At 46.7% G+C, this 27,937-nt stretch overlaps 1 protein-coding gene across 17 annotated transcripts in view; it reads left to right on the top strand.

The window, feature by feature from the left end:
- The window catches only part of NCOR2 (nuclear receptor corepressor 2), a 226,165-nt gene that overhangs the window by 46,151 nt on the left and 152,077 nt on the right, over positions 1-27,937 (top strand). For all 17 annotated transcript variants that reach the window (XM_030460408.1, XM_030460405.1, XM_030460397.1 and 14 more), the window contains exon 2: positions 25,235-25,437. In XM_030460408.1, coding sequence (XP_030316268.1) covers positions 25,333-25,437 — 105 coding nt within the window. In that variant the 5' untranslated portion in view covers positions 25,235-25,332. The remainder of the gene's footprint in view (positions 1-25,234; positions 25,438-27,937) is intronic.

Below are 27,937 nucleotides of genomic sequence, written 5' to 3'. Positions count from 1 at the left end.
AGTTAGCAGACTTTACAAAAAAGTGGGGGTTTGTCATGGTTCCTCAGCATGTGTTCAGAGGCTGCTGATGGATGATGCTCCTAGAGAGAGCTTGAAGTCCCCTGGTCCCCGTGCAGCGAGTGGAAGCTCCCTGTGACTTTGCAGAGGCTGGGGTGCAACCCATGTCCTTCTCCCAGTCTCATCAGGAAGGTCCTAATGTCTGGAGCCCTTGCCATGGCTGAATGTGTGCTTTCCAGACCATGGGTCCTACCTGAGCAGTGGTAGCAGAGCTGTAAGTGGCTTTTTGTCCAGAGGGAGCAGGAGAAGCAAGTTCCACCTTAGAACAACAGAGGTTTTGCAGCAAGGTTCTGGCTTTGTGGTTCCAGTGTTATTAGTGATGCTCAAAGCTGCCTTTCTGGTCTATTTTTCTTGAGTTCATGGTGATTTTTTTTCTGTGGGCAGGTCTGGCTTTTTTTCTTGTTTTGTCCCTGTGCATGAATGGCTTGTGTTTGGAGCTGGCTTCTGTGCTACAGTCTGCTTCCTCCTGACACAGAATTGAATGCATCCAGGTCTCCCAGTCTGTACTGTGAGCCAGTGGTTTAAATCAGGTTTGAATTGTTAAAGGTCGAGGGTATTATTGCAAAAAGTTCATTTAAAAAAAGGCATCCTGTATGGGGTGCTGTTGGTTATTTTCTTTAAATCCTTAGATTTGGGGTTTGAGAGGAAAAATTACTGAATGAGGTCTTGAAGCTGAATAAAGAAGTCAGTATTGAATGCTTTAATGTCTTACAGATGCTGTGGGGTTGCAGTGTTTTATTTTAAATTTAACAATGGGAGTTGGAGCAGCTCCAGCACTGTAAAGAATAGTCTCTTTAATTAAGGGTTTAAGCTGGAAGAGCATGTGTAGGGTGATGCCATTTTAAAGTTTCAGCGGGGCTTTGTAGTTGTAACTTGTTATTCCTCATCTTGGATCACACATCTGTGTGCCTGGGGTCGTGGTAGGGATTTTCCTTGCCTGTAAAAAAAAAAAGGGGGGGGGGGGTTGGTTTATGTAAGAGTAGCAAGGTTTTTCAAGAGGTTTCACCACTGTTGATTATTTTCTTTTTCCTGTGGCTCCTGATACCCACTTTGAAGGTGCAGCATCTTTGCAGGCACATCCACATGGTGTGCTACCTACACAAGGTTTTCCCCAAATAACTTTTTTTTTTTTTTGCTTTTCAGGTTGGGGAGAGGGTGTTTTGTAGCCATATTTTTAGATCTTTTCTTGGTAAGAGCAAATTGTGAGGGAAGTTGTAGGGTGAGGGCCAGGAGACTGGGATCAAATGAGGTCTGCTCTGGAAGGTATCCCTGAGACCCACTGAGGTTTCACTGGAGTAGCAGAGGATGGAATTTAGCCACGTGCCTGTGGCATTCAGCAGGGCAGGGCTCAATCCTCTCCCTGCACAAGTTGCCAGGTTTCACTTCTTTGTGGCCTGTTTGCCTGTTGCTTGCTGGAGTGAAACCCAGAAAATTTGCCATGGAAAATAGAAAATTAATTATTATTCTCCCCTAGAAAATGGCAGCTGTTCCAGGCACGTATCCCTGGGTTCTCATCCGACAAAAGAGTGTTAAGGGATTCCAGGTAATGTCTTTTATTCCAACCTCTTCTTAGCTCACAGGGCTGAGTTGGCTGCTTGGTGCCAGTTGTGGTTTGTCCCTGTGCATGGCTTTGCCTGGCTCTGTGGTAACACGATGTGCTCTTAAGCAACAACTGCTACTTTTGGCCATTTTGGAGGTTTTTGCTGTAAGAACCAGTGTCTGCCAAGGTTTGCTGCATCCTGGTTTGTGCTGAGCTGATTGACTCTTCTTTGGATAGTTGCTGTGAGAATTAGGCTCTTGTGTGCCGTAAGGAAGTGCAGCCTTGTAGGAGCTGTGAGCTTGCCAGGTACCACTGAACCTTTATGGTTTGCACTTAGTGTCTCCTGGTGTGTTTATTCCCATAAAATAATTAATTGAACTAGAGCTCCAAGCAATGTTATCACCTTTGCACATTAAAAAATCATAATCGTGCTCTCTGGCTTAATGAGATTTAGAAAGAAATGTTCTTTTTTTTTTTTTTTTTTGGTTTGCCTTCTGGTTTTCCAGTGTTAAGGACTCCCATGGGTAGTGCATTCAAGCTTTTTTCTTGAGATGGTGGGGGCAGTGGGCTGCCTGCCTGTGGAGGGCTGGCCTTGGAGAGTCACCAGCCACCAATGCAGAGCTGGGACCTTTGGGTTTCCCAGAACCATTGCCAGACTTAGAGCCAGATCGTGAATGCTGGCAACACTATTTTGAGCATTCAGAAGGGAGCTAACTGTATTTTTGTGGTGGCCTTGGCTCTGCTGTTTTTTTAGTTTTCTCTTTCATTTCTATTGTTTTCTTCACTTATTTGCTAACTTGCAAAATTTAGCAAATTGCAGAGGATCTCCCAGCCCTGGGGGTGAGTTTTACTCAGAGCTGCAGTGAGCCAGTGTATGGCAGTGACACTCACTGAGCTCCTGCTCAGTGATGGAAATGAGGATGGTGTGATGGATGTTCTGGCCTTGGGGTGGTCAGGGTCTGTGTCAGGGTGTGGAGATACTGGGGAGATCCTGAGCAGCTTTGTGTGTGTATTAAGGGTAAATATTAACTTGTGTGTGTGTGTTCACTGCTCATTTTGGTAGAAATTGGTTGAAATTCCATTGGAGGCTCCTTAACTTCAGCAGTCTTTGCTATACCTTTGCCTTGAATGATGTTTTGAATGTCTCCTCTGAGCCTTGCTCCTGGTCCTCAGGCTCTCTGGGGTGTGTTAGTGCCTTGAACTCCTTTAGCTGCAGAGTAAACCCAAATTGTGCAGGTCCCTCATTGCCAGAGGGACACAGGGCATCTCAAGAGCAGTTGATTCTCCAGTGGGACCCCACAACTCTGTCCCAAAGAGGCTGATCCAGTTCTCCCAGGATTTACCGAGATAAGATTTGGGAAGTATCTCACTTCCCTGCAGCTCTGCAAATTGCACAGAGTCCCACAAGCCTCATCACTGCTCCCAGGGGAGAGCAATGATAAAATTGCACACACAAGTGATATTTTGCTGTCTGTTTTCTGTCTGAGAGCAGAACCTCGTGCTCAGCTTGCCGGAGCAAACACAGCAGAGTGAACCTACCTGCTGAGTAACGGGCTGAAATAAAACCAGAAAAACCCAAACGCCGTGCCGGGTCCCTGGCAGTTCCTGCAGGTGCTTGGTGAGAAGTCAGCAAATCCACAGAATGGGAAACGGGTCCCCACGTGTTGTCCCTGGGATGAGAAGCATCCCCTGGCCCATCACCCCGGGCTGACCGCACGTCTGGGTGACGCCGGGCGGAGGTGCAGGAAGGAAACAGTTAAAGGAGGGGAGGTTGTCGGGTTGGGTTAGCCATCAGATAGCTAATATTTTAGAGGTTTTTCAGAGCTAAGCTATAAAAAGGCTGTAGCAGTATTTCAACTCGCCCATTGTCTGCTGGAAGCCAGCCAGCGTTGCCATGCCGACGAGGAATTATTGCTTGCTGCCAGAGCTGGAGGAAAAGCTCATACTTTTGGCTTCAAAACAGGAGGGGTGGACTTATGTAATCCACTGTGTTTATAGGCTGAGACTGGCAGGAGCATTGAGAAATAATTACAGGCTTTCCATTTCATTTCCAGCTTGGTTTTAAGGCTGTGTGGCCTGTCTTTATTTATTTATTTTCAAGTTGAGAGGGTGGCTGCTAAAGATGCAGGAGGTCACGGAGGTGATGTGGGGATGCTGCTAGGTAAGTACCCCCCTCCCTTCTTTTCCCTCTCCAGGCTGGCTGGGCTGCTTTTGTTTTGGTAGCGTTTTGTCTGGAGAGCTAAACTAGGCCACAGCAGAAAGAAGTTGCTTTGAAAAAACTGGGACTTGGCCCGACGACACAGAAACAGTGTTTGGTGCTGGAGGCTGAGAAAAAAACACTTCTGTGGTTGCCCGGAGGTGGCCAAACATTTGCCGACGGAGGGAAAGTGTGAGGTTTTGTGAGCCCCAGCTGCTTTCTGAGGTGATTTTATCCCTTCAGCCCTTGTTGGCTTGGAGTGTATGTTGGTTGGCTTTTGGTTGGTTTTTTTTTTTGAGGGGGTAGTGGCAGGGAAAAAGACTCCCTGACGGGGAAAAAGGAGGGTAAAAGTTTGTTGTGTTTTTTTCTTAACCGAACATCTTCATCTTGCATGTTGCTCCATCGGCCGGAGAGGGGGTTGTCAGTGTGATCAAAGCAGTTTTGCTGATGCTTTGTGCTTTTGAGAGGTGAATTGCAAAGTTTAGCCTGTAATTAATGTGGGTTTGTTCAGTCCCAGGAACAGTCAGCAGATGATGCTGTAATTTGGGTTTGCCTGAAAAGCCGTGCGAGGTGTGTTTGGACTTGGGTCAGGCTGATGGGAGTTTGCAGCTGCTGTTTTTGTGCTGGCTGTTGCATAAAGGGAGTAACTGCTGGTAAACTCTGCTTGCAAAGCTTAGAGGTCGAGTGGTTTTGTGTCCTGGAGATCTGTGGGGGATGCTTCTGGTGTGGGAATCCCTTGCCCAGGATGGTGCTTCTGCTGGTGCTGAGGAGGGGATCCTGTGCCTGGGTTGGGGCAGCGTCGGTGCCTCCTGAGCTGGGGTGAGCTGTGCCTCACTTTTTCTTCAGTAAATGGGAATAATGTTACAGCTGTGACTTTTTAATCTCTCTGACATAGGGTGTAAAGCTCCAAAGAGTAGATGAAGCCCGTTTTAAGAGGGGGATATGAAGAAAAATCCTTTGATATGCTGCGGACTTGCTGCAGGGTTTACAAAGGCTTAGAGAAACTGCACTGTGATTTATTTATTTATTTATTTATTTATACATTTTTATTACATATTCCTTCATTGCACAGTGTCCTACGAGGCAGTTACGTTCTCAGTTCATGCTAATCTGACTTTTTACCACTGTATGGTGTGTACAGATGAAATATCCCTACTCTTGTGCCAGGTCTGCTTATGGCACAGAGTGGAGTTTGGTGTTGGCTGCCATGCTGAACTTCAGACGTGCTGTGCTTTTTAGGGACAGTCACACATGAACATATTTCTTCCTAGCTTGAAATACAGGGGTGCCTGGATCGAAGTGGTGTATGTGAGGGGTTGCTGAGCACACGCTGCAGAAATAAACTGCTTTTTCTGCAATTGCTGCATCTGTTCAGCAGTTACAGGCAAAAACTTTGCAGAATGGTGGCATGCTTTGAGTTGGGAAATGTCCCTGGAAACAGCAGGCATGCCTGTCGTTATCAGAAACACACGGGTGTGTTACACAAAATAATTCAATAATTTAATGATCCATAATAATACTCTAAGTCCTACCACAGATGCTGTTGGACTCAACACATTAGATTTGTTACTGCAAGGCTTTTTTTTTTTTTTCCCCTTTTTTTTTCCTCCCCCCTCTTCCTCTGGGATGCTTGCCAAGATGAACTGTATGTTCTGTTCTTCGGAGCTGTGAGTAATGTATGTGTGAATCTATAACACAAGTAATATGAGGATATAAAATGTGTGAGTGTGCAGGATTCCTGTATCCTGAGCCGCACACACGCTCTGTGTGTGTTCAGAACCAGGGTGTGATACATGTCTGGGCAAAATCAATGACATGCCTTGGAGTTCCTACTTGCTGCAGAGCTCTCTCTGATGGCCTCATCCCAGGGGGCTGAACCAAAATTCCTGTCGCCAGCCACGGTTTGCCTGGTTGATTGTCCTCTGGGAGGAGTTACAAATTAGGGAGACTTGGAAGTCCCTCCCTGCTCTGACAGGGTAATCCAGCCCTAATGAAGTGTGGGGAGAAGATGCTTGCACTGTAGCCTGAGAAGTCGGTGGAGCTGTGGGGTGTCTGGGGGTGCTGGGGGGAGTGTGAGCATCAGGGGGCACAGGGGATACTGGGGGTCCCACTTGGCACCACCCCAGGTAGGTGCAGCTGTACAAGGGATGCACTCCAAGGCAGAGCTGCTGCTTCTAATGGGACTATTTTTTGTGTTGGTTTTTTTTTTTTTTGGGTGTTCGTTTTTTAGATGAATCAAATGGGCTTTCTCTCAATTTTTTTTTTTTTTTAATGTGAAAACTGAGAAAGTGGCAAGTAGCCAATTCCCCCGCCTCCCTCTCCCCAGCTCGATGAGGTCATTGCCTCTTAAAGTTTATACCAGGCATTGAGACATGGCTGGAGGAGCAAAAAGGCAACAAATGTCTCTCTTGGGGTGGGTGGGAGCGATGACCCTCACTCCTTGAAATACTTAAGAGCTGTAAGTGATGCCTGAGCAGGACTTGTGAGTGGGGAGGGGGCCTGGTCCAGCTCTCTTGGGAAAACCTTGCAGGGTGTAGATCCGAGGGGGAAGAAAACACCCTGGTTCTTGTCTGGTCCCTGCCATGCTCCAGGGAGGTGAGTGCAAGGCAGGAACCAGGATGTTGGATGTGGGTTCTGGGGGTGGTTGTGGTGCTGAGTGGGCTCTGGAGGGAAGGAGTGTGCATGCAAAGGGTCAGGCATGTGCTTGGGTGAAATGGGGTTGGCAGCAGTTCTGGCACTCCTCAGCTCCCTCTTGCATCCATTTACTTTTCTTTGGGAGTTTCCTCAGTGCTGTTTTTGCAACTGGGTTGCGAAAGTTCATGACCCAGTGAAGGATCTCTCCAAGACCTCAATGTCCCTGGCTGAGTGGCTGCCTGGAGAAGTTTGTTTTTTTCCCCTTGAATGCCATGCTGAGCTGCTGGTGAATTCCTGAGCCATTGTTTTCTCCTTGTCTGTCCCCACCAGTGTCACAATTCCTCTGTGGGGGAAGTGATGGAGAAAGGGGAGTGCCCAGACCATGAGGTAGGTGGGTGGTATTTGTGGCTTTCCTAAAAGCTGCATCCCAGCAGTTTGGATTTTGAGGCCTGTGTGCATCTGCCCTCTTCCTTGCAGCCTCTGCTGGTGTGCCTGGGGATGGTGGTCTCTGGACTATTTGTGGTTTTAAGTTGAAACAGTTAAGTCAAAAACTGTTAAAACTGTTATAACAGTTAAGTCCCTTTGCCATGGCTCTGATTATGGCCAGAGTTTGCTGTACCTTCTAGGGGTGGTCAGGAAGAAGACTCTTAATGCATCTTTATTTAGCTCTTACTGTCTCATTGCTCTGGGGAGGTGCAGGGGGCTGAATCCATTCTGCATGATCCCACCAAGTTGTCAGTGAGCTTGTGCTCAAGTCCAGAAATCAAATATTTGCTCCATCAGAAAAAATGGAGTTGTGAGGTGGCAGAGGGTGTGCAGATAGTGGAGAGATGGATACTCACTCATGTTTTTAAAACTACCTTTGTAAACGCTTTGGCAGCAATCACTGCAGTGGGCAGAGTGTGGGTGTGCTTTTAGGGGTTCATTCCCCCCACCCATCAGTGGTGGGTTTCAGAGGTGGGCTGGTGTGTCCACCATGGCTTTTTATATAAAGTGAGTCTAGGAAGAAGCTGTGAAAAGGTTAAGAAGTAGGAAGAGGATGGGAGGAGGCTGTTGAGATGTCATCTGTGACCTTGGAGGCTTCTGAGCAGAGAATAAACACCAAGAGGAACAGACGAGCCAGAATCTGCAGTGCTTTGCAAGGATGGTAAAGATCTGGGAGGAAAGGTCTGGGAGATCACTATTTGCTGACACCAGGAACTTAACAAATCCTTTCTTAAAATGGAAGCTAGCAGGTACCTGTTCTATATATAAACAAGTGCCCAAGGGCCCCAAGTGCACCCATGTGAGCAGCCTGAAGCTTCCCTGCATTGGTTTTAGTCTTGCACAGGTAGGGATGCAGCTCTGATCTTCCCTGGCACCAAGGGAGGAAATGTAGAAGTGCTGCTGGAAGTTTGTTAGGGAGGGAGCTTGGCAGGTGTCCCACATGCTACTATGCTTTTAGGCACAAACCTAAAAAAAAAAATTAATTACAATTGCTGTTCCATTGCAGCTTGTCCATTCTCTGGAACTAATTTTGGCATCCTGTTAACTGCAGCTGCTCTTGTGCTGCTGCACCTCAACGATAGCTTCTGTGCACCTCTTTGTGCTTCTCCTTAACAGCCCCGTTGATTTTTTTTAATTCTTTTTCCCTGTTGACAGGATACAATCACTCCTTGTTAGCCCATCTTGCTCTTTCCTCTTTCAAGGAAGGGAAGGAGCAAGGGAACCAGATCTGATAATTCCAGTGAGTAGAACTGTTCCCCTGAGCCCTGTATAAAGAAATAAAAAGCCTCTCCTTCTCTCTGCTTCTCTTTGAGTGCAAGCACTTTACCCTCTTGGATTCCCTGCAGGCTCCTCATACTGCTAAAATTGAAACATCAAGATGTCTGAGGCAGCAGGAATTACCATCAGTGTTTTGACACCTGGAGGTACAATTTCTATTAGCTTTTATATAAAAACAACACCAGTTTTGCCAACAGACTTCTCGTTAAATAATGCATGAAGACCCTGCTCCTGGCAGTAGGTATTTTTCTTTCACTTTCCTGGACTCTTGGCTAATGGCTTAATTTTTGTGACCATTGAGAAGAACGATACACGCACCCGGGAATACAGATGTGAGCACACACGTGCTTAATTCCCAGGCAGAGAGTCAATTATCCCTTTTGCTAATTAAGGTGGAGAGATGGGGGGAAAGCAGTTTAAGGTTGGTCTGAGAAGGCTTGGATCGTTTTTTGTAATTTTAATTTTTGTTTCATCTTTTTCATCTTTAATCATCTGCTGTGTTTTAAGGCAGTCGTCCTGAGTCCCTTGTAGAAAAAAAAAAAAAAAGTAATAATAAGAAAGTAAATAACACTGCTTATATGTGACATGAGAGACCCTAGGGGGGCCTGCTTGCCCTGAGATGGAGACTTCTCATCAGAAATAAAGAAGAGATAACTCATGGTTTTTTGCCTGGATGGTGCTTGGCGTCGAGCATATGCTCTGTGCTCGCGTTCGGGAGAACTGAAGTGAAACAGAAGGGCACAGCATGTGGATGTGACTGCTAATAATGAGAATCAAAGTACAGTTTTGACACTTCTAACCTAATAAGTGGTGCTGTGTGTGAGAGCCTGCTTATTTTCCTTTTCACCATGAGATGCTTTGACAGAGGAGTAAAGTCCCATTTTGACGTTTCTGTCATTTTAACTAAAGAGAGAGATTACAGTAAATTGGATTAAGTGAAAATCTTCTTCAGATGTTTGTGGTTTGGGCTGATTTATGGATAGATGTCATTTCAACGTCATTCTGCATTTTTTAAGCATCTGCTTGATGGTTGCTCTGTTGCTGCAAATAGTCCATGCAGAGGAGGGAAGGCTGAGCAAGAAGCAGCTACCCGTGACAGATTTAATGCTGGCATGTGCCATGGGGACAGCAGAATTCTGTCCTTCTCGTGTTCCCAGCCACATAGTGCCAGATTCTGTAATGGGTGCTTGGTTCTCATTTGAGTTCCAGTTATTAAACTTTGTTATCTTCTGTTAAGAGTCATTTAAACAGGTTTTTCAAAGTATTTTTCCCATACTGAGGAGAAATGGTTCAGTGCACACGTTCTTTATTCTGCATTTGGCAAATCCTGGTTTGCCTGTTCCCCTGTGACCAGTGAGGACATTCTTTGTGGTTACACTCATGCAAAGTTTTGGCCTCCTTATTGCAGGGTCCATCCCTCCTCATGACTATGTGTGTGTGACTTCTCCAGGAACCAAAATATTCTCAAAAGCATGTGCTGGCTCACCAACATTAGCAACAGCATGTGAAAATACTTTGTTTATGGACCTGTATTTCCAAAAGAGAGTGCTGGAAGTTTTCCCCCTGAATTAACAACGTGAGACTTCTTCAATATGTATGGCCTTCCTGGCTTCCTCTAGACAAGCTATTTAGAAGCTGCTGGTGCAATTTGGAAAGCTGCATAATCTCTTGTGGGTGATGATGTAACCAGCACTGTAATTGAATCTGCCAATGATGTCATTGATGGAGTGGTCCACTGTTGCCTGGTGCAGTGATTAGTGGGATGAGTTTGAAGCCTTTGTGCAAATGAGGATGGGAAACTGGGAAGTCTGCAGCCCTAAGTGGTTCTACTTGCAAACACAGGTTTTAATTTCTGGGAATTTGGGAAAATACACCTGATCTGGCCTCAAAACCACTAGTTTTGAGTCTAGGTATAGAAGTTTATAGGTTTCAGGTGTGGTCTCTGGAAGTTTATTTGCAGGTTTAATGTTGGGTTATGGTTTTGTACCTATACCAAGAGGTGTCAGGGAGTTTTCTGCTCCCTGGGCTGACTCTGCTCTGTGCCAAGCAAAGGCAGCTTTTGCCCAAGGGAGTGTGTGATTAGGGCTGGGAGTGAGAAAATAACTACCATTAATTCTCTGAAGGGATTGGATGTCTTACAGTGTTATCTATGTTGATTTTCACAGCCCTGGGTCAGGAAGGTGCTGCCCAGGTCTATGTTACAGGTACAGAAAAGTACTGTCAGAATCAGAGCATGTCAAACCCTGGCTTCTTGGAGTGAATTAGCTGATGATGCTCCTCATCTTCTTTCTGAACCAAATCTCACTGGTTTGGTTTGCAGCATCTTGGCACTGCCTGGGTTCTCCCATGCTGCTGTTGACACCAGGGTTGCAGGGTTTTTTCTGCATCAGTGTCACCCTTACAATTAAAACATTTTTGCCTTTTGTGTGAGCATTTCGTGCCTTGCTAGGGACTCAAAGTGCAATTCTTAAAATAGTTTCTATATTATTTTCTGTGATATGGTTATTAGGGGAAGATCACACTACTGAGGGAAGATAAATTTGTAATCCTGCTTAGTGGCAGATCTTATCTTAGCTGAGTAGCTCTCGTTGCATAAGGGACAGTGACCTGAAATCATCTTTTTTTAAACCAACAGACTGGCTGCCATTTCCTTCTCCCCTTCACGTGCAGGGGTGTGATTCAGACTTTTAAATTGTTGAAGCTTTGCTTTGAGATCTGAACAGCCCTTGCTAGCAAAGCTGTACCCAGCTTTGGGTTATTTGAATGTGTCAGTCCTCCCATTGAACAGACTTCCCTGCATCTGCTTCAGCCTTGGGTTGTTTTTTGGGAGTGCTAAGAAATGTGTTTAGGAGGGTTCCCTGACATGAATGACAGGGAGGAGCAAGCAGAGAGCTTGATCACAACACACCCTGGGGAGGTTTAGGAGAAAGGCTGGGGTGGGAGCTTGTTGGGATGGGTCTGGCACTGAGAAAGGCTCAGCTCCATTCCTTGGCATCCCACTCCCACCATGGGATGCAGTGGAGAGGGCAGGTGGGGGAGCAGGGGAAGAGCTGCTCTTGTGAGCTGTGAAGAATTCAACCCATCTGCTCCAGCTGTGTGCCTCTGCACTTGATGTTTTTATCTTCTCTCAGTAAAGCAGGTGAGCAACTGGCAATGGATTTCTTGGCATGGACCTTGCTTTGTTGGGAGTGTAAGAGATTTTCCCTTTTTGCTCAGTTGGCCCTTTCTCCTGCCATGCATCCCAGACACAGAGCAGGTTGAGCTCAGGTGAGACATCTGGTCTCTCCTTGCTGGGGAGGATGGTGGGAGGGCACTTGATTGCTTCAGCACAGTTCCCTGAGAAATGCTACATCAAATATCTCAAGAGTTAAGAGCCACATCTAAAGATGTGAGACTCATTCTGTCACCTTGTCTGCTTTCAGAAGTCTCCCTGTGGAGGGGAAAGCATAAGCTGCTTGTGTGTGCAACCAAGGACAAGGATGAGAATTGCTGCTCCTAAGCTTCAGGGTTCATGGAGCAAATTCTGGGCTTTCTCATCATGGGTCAGACCTGGAACATGCAATTCCTGAAGTCCTGACTGTTGCAAGCTGGGCTGAGTGGTGCTGGATAAAACATCAGGCTGCTGAGAAGCTTCCTCCAAGCTGAGCAAGCATCCAAGCAGAGGGATGCCCATGCCCTCTCCTCTCACAACTCTTCCTGCAATGGGTTCTTCTCAGTCCCCTGGAAATCACTCCTCCTGCTCAGGTTTTGCAGCCTGGTTTGAGTGAGGGAACAAGGTCCTGTAGCCATGCTGGTGGCAGCTGGGGACTGTCCCACTGTGGGCAGCACTTGGGCAGAGATGCTTTCTTCATTTACCAAGGTGATATCCCAGTGGCTGGCAGTGGGGAGGGGAGAAGAGAGTTGGTTTTTGTTTTTTTTTTTTCTCAGGTGTGGGTGAATCGGTGCTGTCTGTGATGGATTCTCACTGTGACAGGCTCTAAATGGAAACTCTCAGGGGAAATTAGCCTGCAGCTTTTGACTTTATTAAATATTCTTCAGTTCCATCCCAAAGGATCGCTTTTTAGTGCTCTGCAATGTTTCATCTGTATTTTTAACATCATCTGCAGGAAGTGTGACCATATATGGCCTATATTTACATTAAATCTATGCTCAGATGGCTAAGAAATGGTGGGTCTGTAAAATGTCTCCTAGGTAGATAGGAGAACCTCAGCTGGAGAGATTGCAGATTATTGTCAAGTCTGGTAGCTTAGGTAGAGTTATGGCTTCTAGTGATTGATTTTAGCCATTTATTAAGATACCTATTTAATGATTGATTAAGCCTTTATAAACTATTTGTAACTTTTAAAATGTGACCTGAATAATTGTAGCTCCATTAGCATCTGGCTAATAAATTCTGCCAACTTCCCAGGCATTGCATATCTACAGTGTATTTTATGTCACAGACCTTACATGTGTTGAAGCTTTAAGCACCTTGTTACAGATTATTCCTGGTGTGTTTTAAGGCAAGAAGTGTGGTGTCATCTCAGGGCTTCACAGGATCACAGAATGGTTTGGGTTGGAGGGGACTTTAAAGATCATCTGGTTCCAACCCCCTGCCATGGGCAAGGACACTTCCCATAAGATCAAGTTCCCCAGAGATCCATCCAACCTGGCTTTACCTTTATTGAACCAAGAACCAAAATCTGAAGGTAACTTCAGCACATAAGTTTAAAGGAGACCTTATTATTTTATTTTTTCAATCTGCCTTCTTTGTCTGTGCATTGAAGCATTTTTTCCATGAACTGCTCAACTTTCCATGTGCTGGAGCTGTGCAGAGCTGGCTGCTGGGATGAGCTGTGTAATGGGATATCTGAATGGCAGCAGGAAACCTGCTCCAGTTTAAGCAGACCTGATTTAAAAGCAGATTCAGTCAAACCAGTACAAACATCCTGCATGGAAAAATAAAAAACTCTCTTATGTCTGATTGATGCCACTTCTGCTCAGGAGGGTGACTACTGCTGAGGGATGCTGAGAATGAGTTAAACCTCTCCAGTGCAGCTTAGGGGTGAAAACCATGATGCTGTTCTTACTGGGCTGGAGGATGTTGAAATTTGGCAAGGCAGAGTGGTTGGTTTGATGTGCTACCTTCATCTGTCCCTTCTGGGCTGCTGCCTAGCAAGTGACTTTCTGCTGAGCGTGGTTAAATGCTCCTGATGGATGGTGTGTGTTTGAAGAGTAAAGCTGTGCTTTTTCTGTGGGAGTCTGAGCTTGTGAGGCTCAGTAATGTTGTGGCAAGGCTGATGATGTAAATGAGCACATGGGGACTCAGAGGATGTGGGAATGGGTTTGTCCTGTTGGTGACAGATGTAAAAACAAAACTGGGAAGCCTTTTTTTGAGCTCAGGATGGGGGCTGGGGGAGCTGGGAGGTGATTCTGGAGAAGGTTGCAATTTATATTTCATTTTCTAGCATTCCTTTGTTTACCTCTAGCATCTGTCTGCAATATTTATTGGTTTGTTTCTGGAGATTTTGTACTAATTGGTAACCAGGCATGCTGCAGGAGATGTGGGGAGAAGGGGTTGTCTCTGGTGGTCTCTGCTCCCTTGTTTGGTTCCCAGCCAGATGTTCTGCAGCTGTTTTCACTGCTGAGATTGCAGGGGTTTGAACTAGGGAGGTTTCCCAGAGCTGACCCCTGTGCTGGGGGGGAGGTGGTGGCAGACAAAGGTACCTCCCTGCCCTGCTGCTTTCCCTCCTGCCCCTCCCCAGGGATGTGTGTGGGTGCTGTGTTTAAGGGCCAGGTGCTTCTCTAGGGGAAAGAAAGTGAAGCTTTAATTTACTCTTCTGCTTAAGTTTTTTTTTTCCTTCATTTTTCTTTGTCTAGAAAGTTGATAACTTTAACCCAGAGCTCAGAATGGTGGACACTGATGTATTGTGAGGGGGCAAGCAGCAAATTCCCCTTTGGGTAAGGGTTTACCATTCAAGCTTTGACCTTGTTAAAACATGTTAACTCAATAAAAGCCTGAGCATTTAAAGACAAGTGACTTCTTCCTGCCTTGAGGGGCATAATTAAACCATTCCACACCCCTTAAACCAGAGCTGTGGGAGGAGGAGGACCAAGTAGCTCCCTATCCTGCCTGCCAGGATCATCTCTGGGAGCTGCTGGGAGAGCCTGGCAGTGATTTCATAGGAAACCCATGATTTCCCACCTGCTGGGAGGATGACTGCTCCTTCTGCAGGGCAAGCAGTTCTTGCATCAGTTGAAATTGTGGTCAAATGTTTTTTTTTTGTTCAAGCAGACTGAATTTCATGGGTAAAGTATGCACCAGAGCTTTACTGGGCCGGGGGGAGGGAGTGGTAATAGTGAGACTTAAAAATGGGACTTACCCCTTTTCTCATGATTTCCTTGCTTAAACATTCCTCATGAGTTTCCAAAAGTACATTGTGCTCTTGTATTTATCTCCACAGAATGGATATTGATGCAAGGGGTCAAATTAATGTGTCCAAAAGCATCTTCATCCCTTAATCTACTAGAGAATTTTCAAGGGAAATACAGGAACTTGCTGTGTTTCCAGTTTGAAGTGTCATGTTTGTGCTTATGGAGCTGTAATCAGTGCCCACTGGTGTGAATCCTTCTGGAACTGCAGCTCAGAAAATGAACAAATAAGGAATTTCCCATTCCAACCAAATCCCTGGAACACACACACTAACCAGCTGCACGGAGGAGTAATCCCTACTGCAACTGCTTTACACCTGGAGTACTGTTACTGCCTCTTGGCTATTTAAAAAGCACTGGGCTTCATTTTTATTTATTTTCTCCCCTGAACTCTTTGCTTCTGTGCTATCTTCTCCCTGGGAAAAGTGTCTTTTCCAGTCCCTTTCTGGACAGGCTGTGCTTGGCAGGGGCTCGTGCTCTCTCCTAAAGGAGAAAACAGAGTCACAGCATCCAAATGGCATCATGTTTGTACCTGTGGAACCACTTATTGACACCCTGTGCCCTGTGGCAGAGGTTGGGTGGGAGGTGAGGAGCAGGGGAAGATGGTTTGATCACATTCTTGGCTGTGGCTCTGTCTTGATAGAGTCCTCATGGGACCACAGCTATTTGAAGTGAGATCCACCATCATTAGCTGCTCCCATTAAAGTACCAGGGCTGCTAATTGCAGTTGTTTCATGAGCAGCTCAGCTGCCCAGGCAGAGGTGATAGAGATTTGGGGATGTTAATCCTCTTAGTTATCCCTGTGTAAGCTGTCCTGTGTCAACTTGATACCAAGGGAAACTCATTCCCTTTGCAGAGGCAGCCTCAGATGCCAAGTCTTTTCTTCCTGTGGGTAACCTGGATTCATTTTAATTTAAATCTGAGGCCTTCATCAAGGTTATAAGCTCAATGCATGAAGGTTCTGGGTAACATCCTTAAGTACCTTCCCCCCATATGCACTTTGGAAAATTATTATGCTGAGATTTGTTTCTACAGCTCCACAAAAGCAGTGATTGAGCTTGGGACTCTGCTGTTCCTCCTGCCAGCATCCCTGGTGTTTTTTTCCAGACCAGTTTTGTCCAAATTAAATCCCTCTGTTAAAGCTTCTGCTTGCCCATGAGAGGTGCTTCCCTGCTGATGAGGGTTGCTTTGCATCAGACATTTCCCTCGTGGTTTTTCCTTGGTTCTGCTATGTGGCTGAAAAGTTGGAAGGTGATGAACCATCTGAAACCTCAGCCTCAGGACAGGTAGGTGCAGGGTGACAGGAGATACCTGCTTGTACCTGGATAGCTTTGAATTAAGCAATTGCAAACCGGGGCAGACTGATAGCCCAGGATTTGGGCATTTTGCTAGGAAATGAGGCAAAACTCTCCCTCCCTCTGCTACAACAGGGTAGGGAGACCAGAGCTGCTGCCCCTGCCTTGCTGGGGCTCATTGCTTCCCTGTGGAAGAGCAGACCCTTTGAGATCTCATCTGTGTAGTGTGAATTTCAGTCACCCTTCAGGGACTCCCTCAAACTCCCAGGAGCCTGTAAACAACCCTTGTTGTTCCAAGCCCAGGAGAAGCAAATTACAAAGGGTACAACCAGGTTGCTGTTTGAGAACTGTCCTGAGGAGAGCCAGTTCTCCTGATCTGCTGGGGACTGACTGATGGCTTTGTTGTCATCGGGACCGAGCTTGGCTGGGAAGCACTGAAATCCCATTTACCCACTTGTGAGGGTTCAGTTATTAAACACATCAGGGATCCATCTGCTTTGTAAGCCTGTCTGTGGAAACATAACCCAAATCTTGGCTCCTGCAAAGTGCCATTTGCCTGTGAGTGAGGTTGGAGGGAGCTGGAGCTGTGCATGACTTTTTTTTTTAGGGTAAGGCTCCCCTGTGGACTCGGAAGGGATGGAGCCCTGTGCCAGAGCTCCTGTTGAAATGGGCTGCTGGTTTGTGGACCTGGGGATTTGAGAAGCGGATGGAGGAGGTGGAGATGAGGTTTTTCTGCCCCCCTTCCCTCACTGCCAATTGTCCAGCGTTCTGTGAGTTGTTACATGGGGGATGCAAATGTTGAGATTTTTTTTGGTGCCTTGCTGGAGGCTTTGACTTTCTGTCTAGGAGCTATTAATTACCTAGACAAGGAAAGCTGAACATACCCAATTAATATCTCCTACTGCTTAGACCTGTCTCTCCAGCTGATCTGCTGCAAACTAATGAGCAGGTCCTTTGCTGGGCAACCAGTGAGCTTGAACTTCTCATCAGTTTTCCTGGGGAGAAATGAAAGCAGCAGCAATGTTCAGGAACAAATGGCTGAAATTTGGTTATTAACCTGGGCTGAAAATTGACTCTATCTGCTACTAATTACCTGGGGAATGTTAGGAGAAAGGTCTGGTGGAGGGTTCAGAGCTGGTATTTGACAGATGATCACAAGCAATCGAGTCAGTGTTACTTAAGTTCTTGTCCTGCCTGCAAGGTGCAGCTGCATTGCAAATCCAGAGTAAAATGGGTTAGTTTAAAACAGCTCCACTCCCCAATGACTCCCTTCTTTAGTGATATTTTATGGCACAGCTGCATAGCATCTCAAATATTTCTGAGTACCTTAGTTTACAGGTCATTTAATTTATTTGCAAGCTCTGTTTTTGTTCCCTAGGGTAATGTTGTTCCTTTGCACATGTCTTCCTATGGAGGCATTAAACTGTGCAGTTTGTCACAATAGTTCAGCTTTTATGCTGGCAGTCAGTGCTCTTCAAAGATCTTTTTGAAATTTCAACTCCTGAATCATTAGAGGATCATGGAGAAAAAAAAAAAAAAAGGAATAATTTAGAAAGCGAAGATGTTTTGTTGTCTTTGAAATTGCGAACGTGTGGAAGGAGAAAATGTTTAGCAGTACAATGTGCCTCAAAGAACTTATCTGAGGAACTCCAGAAAATGAATTTCCCTTCTTTATTCAGGATGTAAATAATCGAAAATGTCACTCCTGAGCTGAGTAATTTGTTCAACAAAAGGATCTTGAGGAGATGACTCCCTGAGCTTTCAGGAACGTGCCCAAGACATCAGAGGCTCTGTCTCTGCAGCAATGTGAAAGGAAAGGTTTGAAAATCAAATGAGCAGCATGCTCTGTGCAAAATATATAAATAAATCTCACAGGTGGGTTGTAATCTCCCTCGCATTTTAAAAGCCTTGTTTATCTTGGGAGTCTGGGGTTTGGGTTAGCTCCTGGGAGCTGCAAATGGGTGCAGTGATAATGTGTTGTTACAGCCAGGGCTGTTAATGTGCTGCTTAATGTACTGGGGAGGGTGGCTGACACAGTCCTGCTGTATTGTTACTGCACATTGGCAAAGAATTGTGGTTGTTTTTTGGGTTTTTTACCCCCTTGGTTTAAAGTTGGTTTGTGCCTTTTTTATGCAACTGAGGTTAGCACTGCCTAACAGTTCAATATTTAAGCCCTTCTTTCATGTAAGGGGGTGGGGGGAGCTGAAGTGGAGATCTTATATAGTGTGTGTGTGTGGGAGGGAATAGTGGATGGGAGCAGATGCTTCAGTCTGCACCTCCCTTAAAATAAATTTACTCCCTGGATAATGGAGGACCCTGGATCCAGGCTGATTCCAGCTGCTGGCAGAGGGTGCTGGGGGCTGTGCTGGTGAGGAGCTCAGCAGTGTCTCAGGTGGAGTCCTGAGCTCTGCCCTTCCCTGCCAGTGTCCCAGAAAAAGCAGATTTTGAAGCTGTGAAAAAACTCCTCTGGTTTCTGGGAGCTGTAGAGGAGAGTCCTGCAATAATAGGCTGTATGCACCCAACCCATCCTTAAAATTCTCCAGGATCCTGAGTGGATGTGTCAGGACAGGGTGAGCATTGCACCATCGTGGGCTGCCTGGTGGGGGATTGATAGGACAGGAGGAGAGTTTGGTTTTATCCTGGCAAAAGCATTTTGTTTCAGTTCAGCTTCTGCAGTTCTCTATCTGGAGCTTTGAGCTGGGCCTCCATCAGAAAAAAAGGGCATTTTTAGCATTTTTTTTTTTTCATCCCTGGACTCTTATTAGTTAATTCTGCTGCTTTGTTTTTACTGCCCCATGTAAGTTTTCTTATCTTTTTGGCTGCCTTCTCTGTGCTCTGGCATTCAACCATCACTTCTTTCCTTTCCTCTCCTCCTCTAGTCCTCTGCCCTGTTTCCCTTTGCAGTCCCAGTGCCCGGGTGGTTTTGTGTTTGCTTTTTTTTTTTTTTTTTTTATTTCCTCTCCAGGCATTTTCATTTGTCTTTGCAGATCATCTTCAACAAAGGCCTTGCATGGTCTAATTTGTTTTCTATTTCCAGCCTAGACTTAAAATAACTCCTTTGTTTCATGAATGGCCTGTGCATAGATCCAAATCCCAGCTCCCCTCCTTTTTTTTTTTTTTTTTTTTTTTAAGTGTGGGTTTCTTTTTTGCTGTTCCTTGTCAGTATCTTTAATTATTTGAAGGGCCCTTTTGGGCATTTAGCCTGCAGCTGCCAGTCAGTAGCTGTGGGTTGCGTGTGGCCCTGTGCGTGCCAGCTCCCCCCCCGCCTCTTCCCAATGGAACAGCATGAGAATGGGAATGGGAATGGGTTTGCAGGGCCCCGGGCAGCCCTGGCACAGGAGCAGTGATGCTGTTGTGTAACAGGAGCAGCTCTGCCATCACCTCCCTGCTGATGAACTCGCTGTCTCAACTGCAAAACCCAGGAGATGCTTAAGGTTGGTTTTTGGTGGTGGTTTTTTTTTTTAATTAATTGATTACTAGGGGGAAATCCAGCAAAGGGAAACTGAAGGGAGGGAGGCATGTGGCAGGATGTTAAAAGCAAAGTCTCAGGCCAGCCATGCTGATGCTGGAATTGTGGCCAGGCTGGCACTTGGTGTGTGGCTCTGTGTTTTAGTCAGGTGATGTCCCTGCAGTGCCAGCCAAGCACTCCTGCAAAGAGAGGTGGATCAGTCTTGTTCATTTAAGGACATGCGTGGCCCTCTGGGAGCTGTCACAGGGTCACTTTGCCAAAGGCTGTGAGGGACAAAATCCATGTGAAATCCATCACAGGTGCTCACCTGCCAAGGGTAGGGCAGATGTTTCCTCTGCTCCCAAGCAGAGATGATGCTACCGAGGGTTGCGGTCTGAATGAGGGCTGATAGTGGCAGGATTTGCAGCACACAGCATGGACTTTCTCTGCCAGAAGCATCATTCTGGTGTCGTGTTGCTGCTGAGAGGAGCCTGTCTGGCAGATCTGCTTTTTGAAACACAAGTGGGAATGGGGCTGGCAAAATCCAACCCTCTGACCTTGCCCCGCGCAGCAGCAGTGCCAAGATCCCTGCACAAACGCTGGCAAAGGTTATCTTGGGGCAGAGCTAAACATGGGTCCCGTGCCCAAAATAGCTTGGAAAGCTTGAAAAGGAGAAACACAAGTTGCAAATCCTGCTTTGCTGCTTTGGGTGGTGATAGGAGCAGGGCAGAGAAGTCACCTTTCATCACAGATCAGAACCTGTTCTGTGTGAAGCTGCGCCGTGATGAGGAGAGCTGATGCAGCCTGGAGGTTCCCAGCAAGGAGACAGCAAACCAGGACAAGAGACTTCAGCTCCTGAGCTTCTGCCATCCCCCTCCATGGCCTTAGGGACTGGCTGTACTTTCTCACAAGGGTAACATCCTGCCTTGGGCAGCTCTGTTGTGGTGCTGCAATGCTCCTTCTTTCCCCAGATCTGCTGCTGTAATTGCTTGTGCATCCGCACCATCAGTCAGGCTGGGAAATTATCTAGTTCAAAAGTCGTCTGGCCAAAAAGAGGAGAGAGAGAGGAGGCCTGCTGCAACCAGGGACCTTGGAGAGCTGGGGAACGGGGCAAAAGCTGTTTCAGGTACTGCTGTGAGGGACCCCGGGGTCTGTCCATGATCTGTGGGACCCTGCGAGCCCAGCTTTGCTTTTATAGTCTTCCAAAGCAAGAAAAATGCTTGAAGATCTCACACAGGTACAAGCCTTGACCTCTGGGGTTGAAATAACCTCTCCCCCATGCTACTGAACTCAGGATGTGCCTGATCTTTCCTGTTGACCCTGTGCTGCTATTTTAATTTAAAACCTCTGTACCCTGCTGTGGTTGAACGCTACTGTGGATTCCCAAGCTGCAGACACTGACATTGTCGTCTTTGTTATTCTGAATGAAGCCTTAAATTTATGGCAGACGGCCTGCTTGCCTATTGAAAGGACTTAATAGATACAGTACGTACAAATATTTGTGCATAATGTCAACTGTCTTCCAAGAAAATTTCATGCACATATTGATTAGACAAATCCGTGATCATTACATTGTGGTGAGCTGCTTAGGAAACGTCTCTCTGCCCCTTTTTGTCACATCTTAATTATTTTTCCTTCCACCAGGGCCTTTAAAGCAAGTGTGGGTAAATCTCTAAACTGCTTTTTAGGTCTGCTTTTGATCTAGAGCTGCGTGGGGTGTCAGTGCTGTGGGATGGCTGCCAACAGGCCATGTGCTTTTCTGCTGTGCCGCACACACAAGCCTGCCCTGGGGTTTTGGAGGTGTGATGGGATGGTTGGCCTCTTGTAGGTGAATGTTACAGCTTGGTATTAATTAAGCATTATAAACAAATGTCTCTTTAATTTTTATTTCAAAATACGTGAGGTGACTGGTGAATATGTCTCTCTTTCTTGTTGGAGGAGCAAAATTGTCGCGTATTCAGCATTTGAGTCATGATGACTTGGGTTTTTTTCCCCCAAAACTTGCATCACTTAAAGTAATTAAGCATTAGCTTTGTTGTCAATATTCTTCAGTTCAATGGGCCCTGGTGAGTGCTGCTGCATTTGGCTTATTTGCCTTGTCTGCATAGTGTGGTGGTAATAGTCATTGGCTTTTTATGAGGTCTCCTGCAGTCATTTTGTGGGCTACATCCTAACGTCTCCTGTAGACCATCCATGCTCTGGGTGACCACAAGTTGGGTAACATTACTGTGGACTGCAGAAACAGAATATTCTGTTATTTCAGCATGCCCTTGCTTTGAACTTGGCCAGTGTGTTTTCACTGGGATCTTTCAGGCCTTTACAAGGATGGGTCAGCTGGTATTTTCTGTGAGCAGGGAGTGTCTTGTTGTTCTCACCTTTCAGACAGGTGAACCAAGGCATGGGGTAATTACAGCAACTCACCCACGTTTCTATTGTGCCAGCAGCAAGCCAGGGGCAGCACCTGGGAACCCTGCTCTCCTTGAGGAGCATGGAGATGATTGGAATGCTTAGCTCTAACTTTGAAGAGCAAAAAGTGTGTTAAGCAATTTTTTTTGTTAATTTTTGCAGAATTTTTGCCTGGTCCTGGCTGTATCAATGAATTTTTTTGCTGTGCTCAGGAGCTGGGCTGAAGGACTGGCACAGAACCTGTAGATGACTGGGGTGTTGTCAGCTTGTCTGTCTGTGCCCCTCTTCTGGGCTGGAGACACATCTGCTTGGGCAGGTGTTGCACACTGTTAGCATGGGCTGTGCTAACTTGCAGTGGCTTGCAGAGTGCTTTCATGGTGTAAATTAGGGTGAATAGGTGATGGGGAAATGATTTTAGACAGTGAATTGCACATGAAGAGGAGAAACAGAGGTGCAGAGTGGTGTTGGTTTGCTGCATGGAGTTGGCAGAGGGAAGAAGGAGGGATTTATTTGGAGGCTTCAGCAGTGGGGCACAGTCCTGGGGGTCTCCCAAACAGGTGGAAATAAATGAATGCAGGAGCCTTGACTGGAGCCTCCTCTGCAGGTCTTTGTTGCTCTGGGTTTGCCTGGAACCTCTGGGTATCTCCTGTTCTTAATCAGAGGCTGTAAATCTCCTGGTACCTAGAGCTGTAATGGCTAATGCAGGTCTGTGGATAAAAGAGGTTCTGATGGAGACTCCAACCAGGGAGGGGAAATACTTTTCCTGTGAGACAATGTCTGTTCCTCATCAAAATCAGTTGAGAAAAGTAGGAACCAAACAATTCAATCTTAAAGATTCAAAGATTTCTCTTTTTTTTTTTTTTTATGCACGATTTCTCTTTTGTTTCCATTAATCTGTTTCTATTGTTTGTGCTTCTCAATGATCATTAAGATCAAGAGGTGATTAGGAGGCACCCCAGTATCTTTTGCTGGGGATACCTGACCAAGCAGTGTCCCAGCTGCACCCACCCATGAACCAGCACCAGTTACATCTCCAGTGAGGTGATGTACTCCCAGTTTGTTCCTGCCTGGCCCCTGTAATTTCCTCCAGTGTGTGTGTATCACTCTATTGGAGAGTTAGTTCTTTTTTTTTTTAACTTATTTATTTCTGATTGTGCAGACAGAAGCAAAAAAAAAAAAAGCAAAAAGCTTTTGAACTCTCTTGGAGCTTGATGCCACATGGCTTTGCATGTGGTGCTGAGCTTTAAAGGTGAGCTTTTGATTTTGAAGGGTTTAAAAAAAGGAAAATCATCTAGTTTCTTTTCCTGCAGACAGCTTCCATGGCATGGGCTGGTCCACCTGCTGAGCTTCCAGGGAAACAGTTGGCTTGCTGAAAGCTGCCAAGGTCTTTGAGCCCCTCTCCAGCTTGAAGTCTGTGTATATACTTGTGTAATATATATATATATACTTTAACATGTGCTAATTAACTCTTAGGTGACTGCAAGCCAAGATGTCCAAATTTAAATCTGTTATTAGGAAAGTACCTTAAACTTCTGCAGATCCCAACCAGCATTTGGTGCCCTTGAGAGCCCTTTGGTGCTTCTGAATTCCCCTGTGTGTTCAGGGGCTTTCCTGCCCTGCGTGGATTGCACAGAGCTTCTGCCTGGGGAGGTTGTCCCCAGCTTGTATGAGGGTCAGGCTGTTCCTGGATCCCCTGTGCTTCCCAGGGCTGGGGGTGTGTAGATGCTGGGATTGGTGGGGATGTGTGGGTGCTGGGAGTCCCAGCAGCCTTGCAGGGATTGAGCCAAAAGCAGGAGAGGACTTGGTTGTCCCTCTTCTCCCTGCCTTGAGAGCCAAACCTTGCTGTGTGGTGTCCTGTGTGTAACTTGGAAAAATCCCATTTGCCAGAGAGGCTCAGCTGACCCTTGGCAGGAGCGTGGAGCTGTCTCTGTGTCGCTGTCATCCTCAGGCCTGAATGGGAATTTGCTGAAAAATACTAGGATTTTTTTTTAAAAACGTGAACCTTTTGTTAATTGGGCCTCCTCAGGCTGCTTTCCTCCTGCTGTGGGTGCCCTGCTTGCCATGCCCAGCCTGCTGGAGACCGTTGCCTTGGTTTGATTTTATTTCTGGCTGGTGCACAGTGCATGGATGCTGGCAAACCAGCAAGGCAGTCCTGTGCCTGCCTGTAGGAGATAGCAAGTGGTTTATCAGCATGGGCTGATCTGTGGTCTCACAGGAGGGGGGGGAAAAAAGCAGAAAAAGAAATACTTCCTCTTTCTTTTTTTTTTTTTTTTTTTCCTCTCCCACCCCCTTCTTGGGTTTTGTACACGCCAACTGCTGTTTCAGTTGAAATTGTGTTGGCTCAGGCTGGCTGTGCTCCCCATGTGGCAGAGACCAGAGCATGGAGAGAGTCTGCCAGGGAACTCTTGGGGCTGGAAGCTTTTTCTGCTTCTCCCTATAGGCTGCTGAAAAGATTTGGTGTTGTAGAAAACCTTGCACAAACCTGTATGTAACCTGTATACATTACACATAAATAATGTGTAACATAATATGAGGAGGAGGAGTGTAACTGTGCTGAGTGTTGTGGGATGAAAAAGGGATCCTGGGGAGGAGGTGTCAGGAAGAAGGAGCTTTCATGCCTAAGGCTGGTCCTGGAGGTGTCCTCTGAGCCCAGGCAGTGGTGGGAATTTATTAACCATTCATAAGAGGGGAAAGCTTAATTACTTTTATACTGGCACCAGTGAGCCACAGCATTTAGATGCTTGATAATTTTTAATTGAAATCCAGACAATAAAGGTTGAAAATCCTTTTCAAAGAAACTAGGTGAAGCATCTATAGAAATCAGAAACTTGTAAATCTTCCACTTTGTTGGTTTTCCTGTCTTTGTTACAGCTGCAAATGGAATTACAGGATGTGGGAGTCAGAGGTGTTTGTGAACATACCTACAGGATCATTGTATCCTCTCTGGCCCTTGGTCCTGATCAGACAGGCTGATTTAATATTTATGTGGCACTGGTGGTATGTGATGTGCTTTAACCCCATGTTTTAGTGTGACCCTGTGGATGGAGAGGGTCAGTGCCTGGTATCCCTCCTGGCATGGATCAGGAGGCCACATCTTGGAAAAAAGAGAGCTGAAAGAAAAGTGTGAAAGCATGGATGGGCTTAGGAGGAGCGTTGTGCCTTGGGACCTGGTGTTGCAGTGCCAAAACTTCAGGCATAGATCCACAGGCCTGAATAAATCACTGGTGGTTTGCAGGGCTTCTTTCCACTGGTGCTGGAGGAAGGCTTCCCAGGGGGAACAGGTGGGATGGATTTGGGATGATTTTATATTTGGGCTGCTTCCCTGTGATAGGAGAGCTGCAAAGCCAAAACATGCCAGTGGTGTTTGTCCAGCAGAACACAGAGACCTGTGGGGTCAGTCAGGTCCCAGGGCTTGGTGTTTGTTGTGTCTCAGGACCCTGTTGGCTGAGTTTTTAAACTGTTGCTCTCCTCTTTGCTTTCAGTTGCTGCCTGACGTCGAAGGCTCACACACTATGAAGAGGAGCTCTCTGCTCTCCTAATCCTTTGTTGCTGATTGGGAAGCAGTTCCTGCCCTGTCACCATGTCTGGATCCACGCAGCCCGTGACGCAGAGCTGGCGTGGCGCTGAGCCGCGCTACCCCCCCCATGCCATGTCCTACCCCGTCCAGATTGCTCGGCCACATGCGGTAAGGCACGAGGCTTTCCTTCCCTGTCCCCTTGCAGGGTTGGGGCTTCCTGGCTTGTCCCCATCTCTGGGGCAGTGCTGCAGCTGTGCTGGGCTCTGGTGTGGCTGTTGCAGAGAAATCAGACCGTTTGCGTGCCTGCGGTCCAGGATTTCGTTGTTCCTCTCTTTGTGGGATCCACTTTTGCTTCTCCATCCAGGTCTTCCAGCTGTTCTCTCTCTTGGCAACCTCTTCCTGGCATTTGCTGTGGTGGTGCTGTGGGCTCTGGGTTGTTGCTTATGAATGCAGGAGTTCATTTGTCTTCCCAGAAACAGCACCTTTGGTTGGATGCAACAACTGCCTCAGTGGGGGAGAGGGAAGGGTGGGTGACCCCCTGCATGGAGCAGGCACAGGTGGCTTCCAGCCCTCTTCAGCTTGGCCCTTCCTTGGTGTTAAATCACCAGGGGATGAGCATCATCTCCTGTGCGTGGGCTTACTGCTTCCCAGCAAGCCTGGTCCTTGGTCCTCACACCCATGGGAATGCTCTCCTGATCTCCAGGCAGGCTGCTGAGACATGAATTCACTGGCTGCCTGTCCCCACACACCATTCCTAAATGGTGTTGGCACTCCTGGAGGGTGAGAAGAAAACTCTGCTCCTGATTTTTTTCCATTTTATCCTTCCCCACTTTTCCCTCTCCTCCCTCATGTTTGACCTATAGTCTTGAATCTCCTCTTGGATCAGCAAGGCCTCAGTTGGGGTGTGTGCTTTTTCTGTCGGATGCACCAGAGCTTACGCAAGTTAATTCCTTTAGCTCCAGCCTCTCCTTTCTGCACTGTCACTCACCTCTCTCTGCTCACTCATCCTGGGCAGTTGAGCATTTTCAGTTTAAGCCGTTAACGGAAAAAAACTCTCCTTAGTGGAACAGCTTTAGTCAGCTCAAGCTGCTTAAATGAATCTTATTAGGTGCTGGAGTGTGACAAGCAATTGCAAGGCTGCTCTTCAGAGCTGCTTCTTTGGGGGTTACAGCAAGGTGGCCACAGCCAGGAAGGTGTTTGCAGCACGAGTTGGTGAGGTGACCTTGTCTCATTGATACTTTTCTACCAGTGGTGGCTATAAGAAGGGAAAATTCCTGCTGGGGAGATGTTAAGGTTTGGCTTGAAAGCCTGGAAATCCACGAAGTATCAGTGAAAGAGTGAAGTTCCCTTATCTGCCCTCTTTGCCAGGCTTCAGCGGAGCAGCACCAGGAACAAAGCTGGAGTTTGGAAAGTCTTTGAAATAGAAACATTAAGGAGGGTGCAGGACGAGCTTTTGGCAGTGTTAGCTGGCTCATCTAAATCGCTCGGGGCCTGCGTGCTTCTGCACAAAGGAGCTTTTCATCCAGGGAATGAGACACGCTGACCTGGTTTGATTTATGAGAGTTCTGCTTCCATCGGTGCGAGTGTGTTTGTAAGGGAGGTTGGGACAGAACGAGAGCATTTGTCTCCAAGAGAAAATCCCAGTTCTCATTTTATCAGAAACCTGAGAAGGAGGATGCCACCAGGTGAGCAAGATCTGCAGTTGTTGCAAAACTGTGCTTTAAAAACAAATCTAAGAAACCTCAATACCCAACGTGGAGATGGATTTTAGAAGAGTGCCAAAGGCTCCTCGCCTCTGGGGTGAGTCCCTGTCTCAAGTTGTTTCTTCCCCTTGGTGTTGCCACAGCAGAATGAACCAAGTGGGGCAGTTGTTTGCAAGTCGAACAGAGCTCTGGGTTTCTCCAAACCTGCCCTGCTCTCTGCCTCCAGTCAATGCTGGTTTTATTCTGTCATATTAATGCTGGAAGAAGTTGCTGGCGTTTGCTTCTATTTTTACAGCCGCATGCAATCTTCCAAGGTTATGTGATACTCTTTAGGTGCCTGGATGCAGGAGGCATCCAAGCTGAGATTTTTTTTTTTTTTTTTTTTTTTTTTTTTTTTTTTTTTTTTTTTTTTTTTTTTTTTGTGGAAAGCTCAAAGACTCCTCTTGGCAGCCCTAGACTAACCAAAGGCACCTTGCCTCTCCTTGGGAGGGGAGGCAGAGGGTTTTTCTTCAAGCCTGTCCCTGCATGATCTGCCCGGCTGCTCTCAGCTGTTTGCACACACGTGTCTGCTGCTCAGCGGCGCCGTGAGCTGGAACCTGGCCATGGCTCTGGGGCTGGAGCCCATCTCTGGTGGGATTGCTTGGGAGAGGAGAGCCCGGTTGCTTTGAAGTTGCTGCACTGTTTAATATGAAAAGCCAGCAGTATTTGCTTGTATGTCTTGGCCGGGTCAGTTTTGTCATGGGTGTGTTTGCACAGCGAGAGCTTGTTTGGAAGAAAGCGAGAGAGGCCAAAACCAACCCAACTCTAGCATGTCTTGCATCTAATTGGATTTTGGTTCTGGTTTGCTGCATTCCACGACATCCTTTTTCCCAAGAACTCTGAATTTGTCAGCCTGGGGATCCTTATCCTGGTGGTGGAAACGCCCTGGGTCACCTCCTGGGCGCGTGTGCGGGGCTGGGTGGAAC

The sequence above is a fragment of the Calypte anna genome, chromosome 15, assembly GCF_003957555.1.
Source record: "Calypte anna isolate BGI_N300 chromosome 15, bCalAnn1_v1.p, whole genome shotgun sequence".
NCBI lineage: Eukaryota > Metazoa > Chordata > Aves > Apodiformes > Trochilidae > Calypte > Calypte anna.
This window is presented reverse-complemented; position numbering and strand designations above follow the sequence as displayed.